Raw genomic sequence first — 13,392 nt, 5'->3', positions numbered from 1 at the left:
CCTAGGAAAAAATACCTGTTAACCTGCCACGGCTGATGCTGGTGCAGCACAGGAACATGGAGTGGCTCTGGGAACCAGCTCCTCAGACATGACAGGCATCCCTCAGCACCACAAACCCCCAAGAATGTGCAGGGACTGGCCTTTGGCATCCTATTACTCAAACCTGGAATCAGGGGATTCACTTGAAGTTCTAAGTCCTCTGGTCGATCCTAGTGGGATTTCACCATTGGAACAAGGTGTATTAAATAATCTACCTGTGATACATCTTGGCACTGTTCCCTCACTGCACAAGGATGAGTCAGGAGCTATATGAAATCCCCAAACATTCAACAATTCCTTAGCTTTTGCATCTTCTAGAGATCAACTCTAAGGGTCCTTCTTCAACGAGTGGGAATAGCTGTTATTTACAGGCCCTGGCTGCCAGTTTTCAGTGACCAAGCTACCATGCTTCTGGAATTTTGATAAAATGTAATGAATGGAGACAGACAGACTTGCAAAATAGCTGTCCTGTTGAAAAACGACACAGGATACAAGATCAATTTCCCTTTTGTTTTGCCACTTAGTTTTTAAGAAGCCTACAGGAAAATTAGATTTTAGATTAAATCTAATGCTTTTAGATTAAATCAAAAGACTAGGTGGTGACTAGAGTGGGTGACTCGAAGAAAACAGGCCTCATTGACGGATCAATACCTGTTTAGATCATCTACAAGTTCAAATCATGAAAGCTTGGCCAATTTTTGTATGTACAGATTTCCTCCTAACTTTCCAGCTATCAGGTTTAGCCAGCAAAAGAAAATGGCCACGAACTTCAGGTATAATTAAGAAATGGAGTTAGTTGCACCAGTGCAAAACTTGGCGCTATGGACAACATATTTCATTTTAAACCGCGCTTACTGTAGTTTACTGTAAGTCTCCAAGGAAGGGGTATTGACATGCACAGCTATTAATTCAACTAACGACAACCACTTTTAAGATTGTTTTAACACAGGCACGTCCCCAACGTTAAAGTGACGCTACGGCGAGCGATTGTGCTCGCAGAGCCGTGATGCAGCCACCCCCCGGGCACCCCGCTCAGCAGCGCGGCGCGCCCGCCCCCGAGGAGCCGGCAGACAAAGGGCCGCGCTACCCGCCTTTCCTAGCCGGGAGGGTCAACCCGTGCTCCGCCATGGCGGCTCCCGCTCCCGGCCGCCGCACACCCCGGCCCGGCCCCACGCAGACCCCGGAGCGGCCGCTGCCGCAGCCGCGGGCGGGCCGAACCGGCCCCGGGGGACCCCGGCCTCCCCCTGCCGGGCCCGCCGCCGCGTGCATCCGGGGCTCCAGCCGGCAGGTGACGTCAGCGCTATAAAGGCCTGCAGCGCCTTTGTTCGCTCTCATTGCGCAGTTGCAGTTCGGTGTGCGCGGAGGTGAGTGCCGCCGGGCGAGCCGGGCCGGGCCCGGGGGCTCTGGGGAGCGGGAAGCGGCGCCCTGCGCGGCGGGAGTGGGCAGCGGAACGTGGCGGCGCGGCGGAGGGCCCGGGCGCTGGGCGGGGGAGCTGCGTTCCGGGCGCCCGCCGCTGCGGGCCCCAAGCGAGGCGCGGCGGAGCCGGGCCGGCCTCCCTGTCCGCCTGTCCCTGCGTGGGGTGGAGGGAGCGGTGCGGCTGCGGCGGGGCGAGCGGGGGGTCCCAGCCGCGTGAGGCGCGGTGGCCGCCATTTTAGGTGCGGAGGTTTCTGCGCGAGGTCCCGCCGCGTGGGCCCCCGCATCCCTGAGGAGGACGGCCGCCGCGCCTGGAGGGCCGGGCGGATGTGCAAAGCGGGGTTGAGGTGTGCGGCCGGCTTGGCGCCGAGGCGGTCCGTCGGCGCCGGGAGGGAGAGGAGGCCCTGCTAAAGGTGGCCGCCATTTTGTGGAGGTGTCTGGAGATCGCGGAGGGTCTGACGCCCCCCGCTCCCCCCGGCCCGCTGCGCGCCGTCGCGGGTAGAGCGGGGGCTGCCGCGCGCGCGCCGCAGGCTCCCGGTCGGGCCGGCCCCCGCCGCCTCCTGCGCCCCGGGGGGGGGGGGACGGGACGCTTTGTCCCCGCGCCCCTCGTGTGCGGGGGCGGGGAGGGCGCCGGCCCCCCTTGCGCGGCGCTGCGGGCTTCCCGCCATGGGGCTGGGAGCCGGCGGGTAACGTCTGTCCACAGGCGCTAGGCGGTTTGCCAGGCACTTTGAGGTTTTGCTTTGTCTTCGGCTGCTTTTTTATTTATTTTTTTTTCTCGGCCCTCCCGCCTTGTATTAACCGTGGCCTTGCTTTGTAGAACTGCCGCGATGGTCTGGTGTCCGTTCGGGCTGACGTGTTGTGTAGGCAAGCGCTTCCTTGTAGTCTCGATGTACTGTAAATAATTTAAAGAATGACCTCGATTTGGAATGTTGGTCCAAGATAGCATTGAAGTTGATATTTTGGGTTTACCTTGACACATTAAGTACTTGTCTTGAAACATGATGGGGTTTAGAGGGAGTAAGTGCTAGGATTGCCATCAAGGGCAAAAAGATGGTAACCCTGAAAGACATTCACCAATACTGCTTGATTTTAACAAGAATTCTTACGGGTGCTTTGTTCCGCTTCTTAATCTATTTTCAGTAGGCTGTGTAATGTGAAGTAACTGAAGGCAGTAGTACTTCTAGTTGCTTCAGTATAAAAATGTGAAGTTCTTAATGGTCTTTGTACTTAATACCTCTTAATTGACATCTTTCTAAAAAAAAAAATCGCACGTTTAAGAAAAGTAATTTATATTCCATGTGGTGGTATAGAAGTCTCTTGCAGGCTGATGTTTTGTTAATAATAACCTTATGCTTTTAATAGGTTATTTGCAGAATCAAAATGGTAGAAGCGGATCGTCCTGGGAAGCTGTTCATTGGGGGCCTGAACACAGAGACTAATGAAAAAGCCCTTGAGGCTGTATTTGGCAAATATGGACGCATTGTGGAAGGTAAAAAGAAAACTCTATTTCAAGATAATAAAAAACAAACAGCAGCAGCATGGCAGTGATGACTTTTTTGGCATTGATCGTGTGAAATGATGGTGCTTTCATGTCCTCTAAGAAGTTCTGAGCTTAAAAGGTTAAATAAAAGTTAAGTGTTGGCTGCCTAATTGCAGGAAAGGGTAATGTGGCTTTATTTCTGCAGTCCTTCTGATGAAAGACCGGGAAACCAACAAGTCCAGAGGATTTGCGTTTGTCACATTTGAGAGTCCAGCAGATGCAAAGGATGCTGCCAGAGATATGAATGGAAAGGTAGGAATTACGACCAGTTATATGTTGCTGTTGCTACTGACCAGCAGAATTGTTCTTTGGGGTGAATTAACTAGTAATAAAAGTTTGGAAGACAGTGGGTTAGAAGGTCCTTGAGACAAGTTGTAACTTGAGATTTGGCAAAATGTGTCTTGTCTCCACAAAGCTGGAATCACTTTCTCCTGATTGTGGATTTGACAGTAGAAAGTGAAGTCTGGTTGTCAGTCACACTTGTTTTTTTTAAATTGGTTATGGAGGGCTTTTTAGTAGTCAGCTCTTCATTGTTGGATGTCTCATACAATGTTTCTGTTTTATCGTATTTTAATGCAGTACTGTGTAAATTACACTTCAGGGAAGTGATTTGTCTGAAAACTAATGGTTCCCTTAACATGGGTTTAATGTGACTGCCCTACTGTACTGGAGCATTGATGTGCTATCTGGTAATCTGTAGATAACCTCCTACGTTTGTGAGTGGCATTGTCAATCCACTTGGCATGTATGAGGAGCATCTTGCCAGTTCATGTGAAACAGCTTCGCAGTTAGTAAATTTCTTGCTTATGTTCTGCAATGCAAGGATATGACTTTATGAGGGAATAAAAATGGAATACATATGTAATGTTTTCAGAAAGGAAAACTAGGAAGTGGGAGCAAAAGTTCTGAAATAATACCAGGAGTTTGTCAAAAGGATTGTAGGCTATTGAGATCTGTGTTCTGGCATGTGTTTGAAAAGCTAGGTGCAGGTTTTTTGCAATTTAATCATCAACAGCTGCATATCTTCATAGAAGTGCTGTCTCTTCAGGCAGTGAAAGCTGTCTCTTCTGGTCTTTTAATGCATAATCTGAGCAGTCAAGTTAAGGTCATGCTACAGTGGCCTATTTCTAAATAGTGTTTCTGAGATGCCATTCATGTAAGGTGAAGAAGCCTTTACTGTTTCTGGTTAATTAGCACTTGGGATTTTGATAGCTGTCATGTTAGTATAAGACATGGAAATGGAAGAAAAATGTCGTTTGTTGCAGTCAGTGAAGCATAACGAATACTTGCACATAAAATGAGCTTGCAGTAGTGTTCTCAGTGAACACAATTAGTAAATCTTGTATTATAGCAGGCTTTCAGCTGTGTGTACTTAGTTTCTGGGTGCATCAGGACAACCTCATGACAATTAGTATTACTTTCTTTGGAGACTTGCTTCCTTTTTAAACAAGTTTGTAGTTCTTGTAAAGGTAGAGTGACAAGTTGGATAATGTCCTTTCTGTACCAACCTAAACATCTTTAAAGGTACTCTTTCTGTTGAATTTCTCCATTGTGTGGTTTGCTACAGTTCTGAAGACTGACTTACTGTAGTTCTTAAACACTGATTTCCTCTGAAGTAGGCATTACACTGAACCCTCACATAAGGTAACTTCAAGCACCAACAACTAATTGGCAGACTGAAAGGAGTTCAGTCACTAATCCTAAGTGTTTGTGGAGTGCAGCTTTCAAATGAAAATACCTCTGAAAATAATTGCCAGCTGTTCTAAATCTTGAATGTTGTGGCATGTATTTGATCATATCGGAAACGTTCAGGAGGGTAATGTCTGGTAAAGTAGCTCAACGAGACTGAGGTAATGTCTGCGTTCTGGAATGCACAGTCTGCAGCACTGGCAAGAAATGCTAGAAAGTACTGCCTTGTGGATCATCATGCTCGTGGTTTCTGTTTTCAACACTACAAATCTCAAAGTTCCTTCATCTGCTTTGAAATTTGAACAGCAAATAGTGTATGAAAAGAATGCTATGTATAGCTCCAGTTCTATACTGGTCTAGCTTGGTTTGACCATGGATATGAAAGATGTGGAAGATGTTCATGAGGTAGTCTCTTGTCCTCGTCTTCAGAAAGCCTTCTGGACAAGTACTGCTTGTACCTTAGAAAGACTCTGTGTTCTAGATCTGAGGAGGAGTGACATTTGAGGCATGCTGTGGGAAGAGATCATAGTAATAAATCTGCACTTCGGAGTTTCTGTCCAGTTGGAAATAATGCATTGGAGCACTCGTGAATTTCAGGCACTTAAGAAGCAGCAGCAGCAGAAGTACGGTGCAGACAATAGTTCAAGCAGTCTGCAAAGAAGTTAGTTGACCTGTCTAGCCGGTGGAAGAGTTCTGCGTTGCCAGTGCATTGCTTGTTCTGTCATTCCAAAAGAATTCAAAGTTGCAGCCAGTAGAAGAGGCTGACTTAGATTCTGCAAGAGTGAATTTGCATTAGATTTTTTGCTTTGTAAGTGTGCATGAAAAAGCATATAAAATATTTTGCTCTTTCTGGGTGGGGTGAAGGAAGAAGGTTAATTATATTCCATTCTAAAATGGGACAAGCATGGACTCCTCTAAGCTTGCTTGTTGAAGAGCCATTTCAGTCCTACAGAAAGAGGTCAGAAGATAATGATTTTTGGAGCGGGGGTGGAGATTTTTCACTTAAATTACTTTCTCTGCAGAACTGGATCAATGTTAGTATGTCTGAGCAGCACAGAAGAAATGTTTAAGTACTTTATCATAGCAAATTACTAGCCTTTAAGAACCTTAATTCATGGCAGTCATCAAGTCCACGTCCTGATGTCATGGAGTGCACGTGCTTACCTGGACACAAGTGTTAATACTCCCAAGCCTATAATGGCCATTCTGTGCAGTAGGCTGTTCTCAAGATCTTTTGATTTTTTTTAAGTCCTGAGGACAAAATGGCTAATGAAAGAGAGGATATGACCTTAGAGGAAACATCCAGGACAAGCCAAAGATTTAATTCCAGTGTAGACCTGCCAAGCCAGCTGGACTGTGTTAAAAGGTTGGCAGCAAATATTACAGTCCAGTCAACAGTCTGATCTGTACTCAGCGCTGCAGAAGGTTGTTGTCCTCTAATCAACAGAATGTGTTCCCAGTTCTTTTGGTGAAGAAGAGATGCAATATGTAGAAGCTCAGCCTTGGTAAGAAGTGATCTTCAGTTCTTGAATATATTTGGTGAAAGGAAGCCCATTTGATGTGTTGGTCAAGGAACATGCAGAAATGGAGTTACTGCAGCATCAACAGTAAAAGATCCATTGGAGAGGAAAGCCCTATGTGGTGTTAGGTTGCAGATCCATGCAAGTTTCTGTAACAGTTTCTTCGAAGTACTTTATTTCTGCCCTACTCCGAAAACTTTCCAAATTTCATTCATCAATTTTGTTGGAATGTGGAATAGTTTGCAGGACAGTTCTCTGATTCTGTTTGGTTAAGGTTCCCTGGTTCACACTAAAAAGCTGTATAGATTGTTCATTCCACATACAGGAGTCTTTATGATTGCCAATCTATTATCCTTAAATGACTTGACTTCAAATTATTTCCTGCTTTGTAGCACCAAGGTGATTCCCACTTCATGGTGGCCATATCATACTAAAAATGCTACTGTAACACTCTGAATCAAGGTTCTAAACACCAATGAATGAATGTTTGTGTTGACAGCTGGTGTTTTGGGCTCTGAAAAAAAAATTCCTTATTCTGAGATGGCTTGTGTAAGTTTATCTGTTTGGTGAGATGAGAAGTTTCTTCTTTGAGCTAAAAACCTGTAACATGAGTTTTCCCCCTCTGCTTTAAAATAGGACAGACAAGTATTTTCTGATTTACAAAGGTAAATAGTCATCTTGGACCTATTGAAAGGTCTTTTTGGACCTTGGGGCATAGCTTTTTAAGACTGCTTGTATAAAGCAGTTTCAAAAGAAAACCATCTTTTGCCTGGGTAAGATAACGCAAGTGCAAGGCAGAAGGAAATAGGAGGAGAAATAATAAGGAAAACACTACCTCCTGCATAAAAAAAGGAAAGAACTTGGACCTAGCATCCAGGTTTTCAAAACCCAAGCCTAGCAGAAGGGGATGGTGTTTGGTGTCCAAACTTCAAACAAGCTGTCAAGAATACGCCATGCAATTGAGGATAGCAGTGGTCATGATGGTGAACCTTAGGGCTTCAGGCCCACTAATTATTCCTGTTTTGAGAAGGATGACTGAGGCAGATGAATGATGATGGATATGATACAAACTGAGAAGTTCCAGTGATTAGAGGTACTGATGCTCGCTCCAGGAATGTTTCAGATTGTCATGCCAAAAGGCTTTTTGAGGAACCTTCCATATGTTAATACATCTTTATTAAGTCAAAGCCAACAAGACTAATATGATTTTGCTAGTATTTTTTTTCCTCACAATGGATCGAGTTGGACCTGTGGGTATACACATAGTTTTTTCAGACAGTAGCTATAACTACATATGGTGGCAGAATACATAAGCTGCTGAAGTGGATGATTTCAGAAAGACCTAGTTTCAGTGAAGAGCAAGAAAGACTCAGTACCTCGGTAAAATACTGTCGGCAGTTCAGAGGAAGGGCATTACTAGCAGTTAAATTTCTGTTTGCTCATTGCAGCAAAATAGTGCAATAAACAACACTTTTTGCCTGTATAATTCATCAGTTGTTACAGCAGAGTTAAATATTTAACTGCTCAAAATGGCAAGTAAACTGTGCCTGGATAGATGTGCAGTAACTTAACTTGAGCAGAGCTTGTGATCTTGGCTTTGCTACAGTTACTAAATGTGTGGTATCTGAAAGAATATACAGAATTTTGATTAATTAGGTTGAGCTACTCAGGGTGTCTTAACCAGCTGCACATGTTTGAGGTATAATTGTTGGCTGCAGAGTTCCAGAAAAAGATTCTACTTTTTTTCCACCAAAAAAACCCCACCACCAAAAAAACCCCACCACCAAACCCTATACAACAAAACCCCCAAACAAAAAGACCCCCAACCCTTAAACCACAAAGCACCTCCACTGTGGAAAAGCAAGTAATAGAGTAAATCGTGACAGTCACCTTTTTTGAAAACCCAGCTTGAAACAGTAGGAAGGAGGGGTGAATTACCATACTCAGTCTCCTTTATAGATGCTGAAATTCTAAATACTTCAGTGATCACCGTTTTATGAGGACATCAAGAGAATGTACTAAACGGCCTCCCCATTGCCAGAAATCCCAACTGAAGCTAAGATATCTTCAGCTTAATCCTGTAACTACTGGTGCGGTCCTAGTTTGGTACAAAAGTCCGTGGCAATTGAAAAGTAAATTGGAGATCATAAATCGTGTTTCATTTACAGAATAAATGACATGGGGCTGCCGTAATCATTGGACGCTTGTGTTTTCAGTGAAAGTCCTTTCTGATGCTGCTCTGTATTTTTTTTTCGTCAATACCACAAGAATGAAGTACTGTAGAAATTAGGTCCGACATGCCGCTGAGTACATGGGGACTAATACTGAAGACTGAAATCAGTTCTAGAATTGCTCTAACTTTATAAAATGGAAGCCCTGTAATAGTGAAGCAAGAGGGGCTTAATTTAAATACAAACATGACTGAGCAGTAAGTAAAGCAGCTTCTTCTTTAGTCATTAGATGGGAAAGCAATTAAAGTGGAACAAGCAACCAAGCCATCCTTTGAAAGTGGTGGTAGGCGTGGGCCGCCACCCCCTCCACGAAGCAGAGGTCCTCCCAGGGGCCTTAGAGGTGGAAGAGGCGGAAGTGGCGCGAGAGGACCACCTTCAAGAGGGAGTCACTTGGGTATGTATTTACCTCTCTCATTATATACTTGGACAACATACAAGAGAATCCCATTGGAAGATCACAGTAATCCTACTGGAAAAAAAAAAGCCAAACAGCTGAATAGTGCACTCCTTGTTCTTTGTTAAAATGATCTCGGCAGTTTAGTCAAATTTTTGATTAGGCAAGTACTCCTTAAGAAAAGGCTTCCAAATATGAAGATTCCCTTCTACAACTAACACTCCACTTGACTTTTGGCTATGAAAGAAAAGCAATACTCCTGCCCTGCACGTGAGGAAGGAAGCTTTCTGGTATTTCAAGTTGAAAAAGTGATTCTCTTCCACCAGGGAAAGGGAACTGCCTTTCGTTCTTACTAGCAAGAGGTCTAAACTTACTAAATTCTAGGACTGATCCTTCCAGATTATAATGGGAGTTAGGGAAGCTAAGCCTTGTTGTTATAACATATTAGTGTGTTGAGTTGAAGCTTTCTGAAGTGGAAGAATAGTATACTACTTGATACTGGATATTTTTTAACTTAAGATATGTCTATTTATTCGGAGACTTTTCAGTATCAAAACAAAACTCTTGCTTAACAGAAAAAGCACCTGAGGTATAACAGTAAAAGCTGTAATGCACAGAAAGAATTGCAAACTTGAAATAGTGAAAACTCGTGTCTTGAAGAGTCTGTGTAGTAGGTTCTGCAGACTCTCTAGTGCCTCTGTTACCTCTCTAGGATCTTCTCTAGTACATCTTCCCAGGTGGCTCTTGTCTTCCGAGAACAGTAACTTGTTGAGCATTTAAGCTGTGACTGATTACATGTGTCAGCTGTCTTTCTGCCTTGTGTCACGTGCTGTGGCTTTTGGATAAGTTCTAAAAGACAGTTCTTGACAGGAATTTAGGCTGTGGAAAGTTAACTTGGTGGGCTCTCAGTTCTGCCAATAGCATCAAATAGTGACCAAAACACAAGAGAATGCTTTGAGGTCTTAATATTAGAGATGTCTGGTTGATCACATGGTGGTAATAACAAATAATGCCTAGGTTATTGCAGCTCAGGCTTTAGGGGTGTGCAGGTAAGTATCATAGAAATAAAAAGTTGGTTCATGGCTTACTCTTCTAGGGTCTTCTCGAGGGCCACTTCCTATGAAGAGAGGTCCACCTCCACGAAGTGGAGGCCCTCCACCTAAAAGATCTGCACCTTCAGGACCAGTGCGTAGCAGTAGTATGGGAGGAAGAGGTAAGGACTTGCTGAATTACTTCTGTTGCTTGGTCAGCTGTAGCACCTTAGTCTCTCTTCAGGAAGTGTTGCAAGTCATTGATTCTGACTTAAATGTGCTGTGGGGTAGTGTAGTGTAGCGTGGTGGGGTTTTTTTAATCTTATCAGTTCTTTTCATGCCTACCAATGTAATTTTGTAGCTGTGTGGAATTTGTGATTCAGTGAGGGTTCTTTCTAATGCTGCTTCAAAACAGTACAAGCAGAAACGTATTACAGATGTAGGCTGGAGATAGTTTGAAATAGCTGTAAACAGTCTGATAATACTTCTTTGCCTTGAAGAGTCTGTGTGGCTAAATGGTAATTAATTTTAAAAACTTGGGACTGTTTCTCTTAAGCTCCTGTGTCTCGTGGAAGAGACAGTTACGGTGGTCCTCCACGCAGAGAACCAATGCCATCACGAAGAGATGTCTACATGTCTCCAAGAGATGATGGCTATAGCACTAAAGACGGGTAAATTATTTTTCTAATTTAGTTTGACTTTCTTTTTGTTCAGAAAAGGATGTTGATCCCTGATATTTTGAGGTGTGACGTATGGCTAACATACCAATTCTTGTTCTTTGTAGTTACTCAAGCAGAGATTATCCCAGTTCCAGGGATACACGGGACTACGCGCCACCTCCACGAGACTATGCATATCGTGATTATGGTCATTCCAGTTCACGTGACGAATACCCATCTAGGGGATATAGGTACCTACTATTGGATTTTTCTCTCTGTCACTTTATTCTTGCTGTGATCTCACTGATTTGTACTAAGTCTTAGTAGTCTTTCCTCTTACAGTGATCGTGATGGATATGGTGGTGGACGTGACAGAGACTACTCGGATCATCCAAGTGGAGGCTCCTACAGAGATTCATATGAGAGTTATGGTAAGAATCCATTTTGAGGATTATGTAGTAATCTGTACAGGTGTCATAAAATCTGACTTTTACTAGGTTGCTTATGTTCTAGGGGGAAGTGGCACACTTTTTTTCCCCTACAGTGAAAGTGCAGTTGTTGGTTATCATTTGATCATCTTGTTAAATAAGCTGTAAGCTAAAGAAGCAAAGTCTACAGTTCAGAATTGCAACTATCTCTGGAAAATAATGGCTGAGTTTCTTCTCTAAAATAACAAGCTGTTCTGCAATACCCAGTAAAGAGCCTGCCTGAATAAACACCGTCTTCATTCCTTCAGAGTCTTTAAATCCACTCACTGCCTGATATGCAGTCCTCACTTTAAATACCATAATGTGGCAGATTATATTAGAACATCTCAATACATACGAAAGAGTAGCAGTAAACATTTAAATACAGCAATTCTGTAAATTCAGGTTGAAATTGTTATATATAACTTATGGTGTTGCCATATTACCTGACCATTGACCCTGCAGGTAACTCACGTAGTGCTCCACCTGCACGAGGGCCCCCGCCATCTTATGGTGGAAGCAGTCGATATGATGATTACGGCAGCACTCGAGATGGATATGGAAGCCGAGAAAGTTACTCAAGCAGCAGAAGTGATGTCTACTCAAGTGGCCGTGATCGTGTTGGAAGACAAGACAGGGGTCTTCCCCCATCCATGGAAAGGGGCTATCCACCTCCTCGTGATTCTTACAGTAGTTCAAGCCGCGGAGCACCCAGAGGTGGTGGCCGTGGTGGAAGCAGATCCGATAGAGGTGGAGGCCGAAGCAGATACTAAAAACACTCTTAAACTTTTGGACCAAGACAGATTACTTCTCAAAAAAACGAAAAGTGGAAGTTGTTCTATCTTTACTACCAGAGAACTACTAAAAGGAAACATTGTTTTTACCTTTTTTTATTGTTGCCTGTTAAGTTTTCCCCTCCATGACTTTTATGCTTTTGTGAGGAAAAGTTAAACCAATGTTTAATTTCATTTCAAAATTGTTAACATTTCTTTCAGAAAGCAGATGTTAAATGTATAAAACTTGAGCTGTGTACTAGTGTTGTAATTTTCAAAGTAAAGTTTCCCTGAAATGCCACACTTCCCATCTGATTTTCCTCATGAATGGAACAAGCAGTTCTTAAGATCTTCCACACAACATCCAGCCATCTAACGTGGAGATGGATTGTTCTACATGTTCAGCATCTCATTCTTTAACAGAGTATTGCTTGTGATGTGGAGGGTGGTGGGGATATTCCACACTAAGTACAGTTGTGCCTAGAATTTGAAGTCACAGTTTTCCCAGTACAAATTGCCTTCAGATCCTTGTGTAAAGAAAAATAGAGGATATCATTCAATTAACCTGAGAAAGCAAGTGGATAATACTATTTTCTGCCTTTCTACTGTTTCATGGGGAGTTTGAAAAGGTCTCCCCTTCCATAAATCATGTACATGTAAGTGAGCTACAGAATACTGTAAAAATAAAAAAAAAAAAAGAATTTGACCAATTCCATCAAAGAAGCTGCAAAACGATGCTTACTCATACTGTTTCAAATTTTTGCAACTCTGTAGTGTTTCACTTTTAAAGGAACATCTTTGATTCCAAAGGAGAAAATAAGATAAGCAAAGAAGTCTTTCTCTCCAACTTCTCAAAGGCTTATGGCTTCATAAAAACAAGTGAATCTTTCAGCATTCCACAGCTGATTTAAAGCATCAAATGCCTGTGAAACAGCAAAGATGGTAAGCAAAGCAAACTAGTTTTTCAGTCTAAGTCAAAATTGAACCAAGTTATCTTCCTCTAGTACAGTAAGACAAGCTGCACGTCATGGCAATGGAAGTGCTGTCTAGATTAAAAAAAAAAAAAAAGGAAAAGAAATACTCCAATACATTAGAAGTTCTCAAAATTCAACATTTCTTCTTGGATAAAAGCATTTATGGCACCTATTTTGAAACTAAAGACATTAATGCAGCTCACTGTAGACAGAATATTGCCAAGTAGGGTTGGGAGGGGGTATTTTGTGCCCAGTATCTTTCAGTGAAGATGCTTAAAGAGGCTGCATATGCTATATTTGAACAAAATTTAAGCCTTGTGAAATCAGGAATTGGTTTAGATTTGACAAATGTCAGCTCGGCTATGGGGAGTTTGAAGCGAGCCATTGCAAACTTGACGTTTAGTTGGATGCCTGACTCTGTTTAGTTTGACACTGCATTGCGGGGATACCTAGTACATGTGGCAGAACCTGTGGCAAGTTGTGACTCAGGTAAAGCCATGAAGTTCAAAAGATGCTCTTGAATATAGTAGGCATGAAGACCTCCAACTAAAAACAAACCACAAACCCAAAAGCTTTGCACTACTGTTTAGTCCTCAGTAAATTTTGTCGTTCAACTTATGGATTTAACATGGCAGTGCACCATTGAAAAGGAATGAGAATCC

At 43.2% G+C, this 13,392-nt stretch overlaps 1 protein-coding gene and 1 non-coding gene across 3 annotated transcripts; both read left to right on the top strand.

Annotated features, from left to right (window-relative positions):
* The first annotated feature begins 1,254 nt into the window (after positions 1 to 1,254).
* RBMX (RNA binding motif protein X-linked) lies at positions 1,255 to 12,057 on the top strand. Of its 2 annotated transcripts, none has more exons than XM_055818343.1 (9): positions 1,255 to 1,403; positions 2,815 to 2,941; positions 3,138 to 3,244; positions 8,655 to 8,826; positions 9,923 to 10,039; positions 10,414 to 10,528; positions 10,642 to 10,767; positions 10,859 to 10,947; positions 11,449 to 12,057. In XM_055818343.1, exons 2-9 carry the CDS (start codon positions 2,833 to 2,835, stop codon positions 11,754 to 11,756), a joined length of 1,143 nt encoding a protein of 380 aa, XP_055674318.1. In that variant the 5' UTR covers positions 1,255 to 1,403; positions 2,815 to 2,832; the 3' UTR covers positions 11,757 to 12,057. The 2 variants fall into 2 exon arrangements, with proteins under 2 accessions (XP_055674318.1, XP_055674317.1); XM_055818342.1 differs by having other exon boundaries at positions 10,844 to 10,947.
* Positions 2,994 to 3,066, top strand: LOC114010893 (small nucleolar RNA SNORD61). The gene has a single exon (XR_003552586.1). It is a non-coding gene; the product is annotated as a small nucleolar RNA SNORD61 (small nucleolar RNA).
* Positions 12,058 to 13,392: the final 1,335 nt, after the last annotated feature.

Source organism: Falco peregrinus, chromosome 13, assembly GCF_023634155.1.
Source record: "Falco peregrinus isolate bFalPer1 chromosome 13, bFalPer1.pri, whole genome shotgun sequence".
Taxonomy (NCBI): Eukaryota; Metazoa; Chordata; class Aves; order Falconiformes; family Falconidae; genus Falco; species Falco peregrinus.
The sequence above is the reverse complement of the archived record's forward strand: the minus strand, read 5'-3'. Positions and strand labels throughout refer to the sequence as shown.

What these genes read in the sequence shown, in the direction of transcription:
- RBMX (XM_055818342.1), top strand. Translation starts at nt 2,833, where the DNA reads ATGGTAGAAGCGGATCGTCCTGGGAAGCTGTTCATTGGGGGCCTGAAC. An exon ending in GGCTATAGCACTAAAGACGG is followed by an intron (nt 10,529 to 10,641) that starts GTAAATTATTTT and finishes TGTTCTTTGTAG; the next exon opens with TTACTCAAGCAGAGATTATC. An exon ending in AGATTCATATGAGAGTTATG is followed by an intron (nt 10,948 to 11,448) that starts GTAAGAATCCAT and finishes TTGACCCTGCAG; the next exon opens with GTAACTCACGTAGTGCTCCA.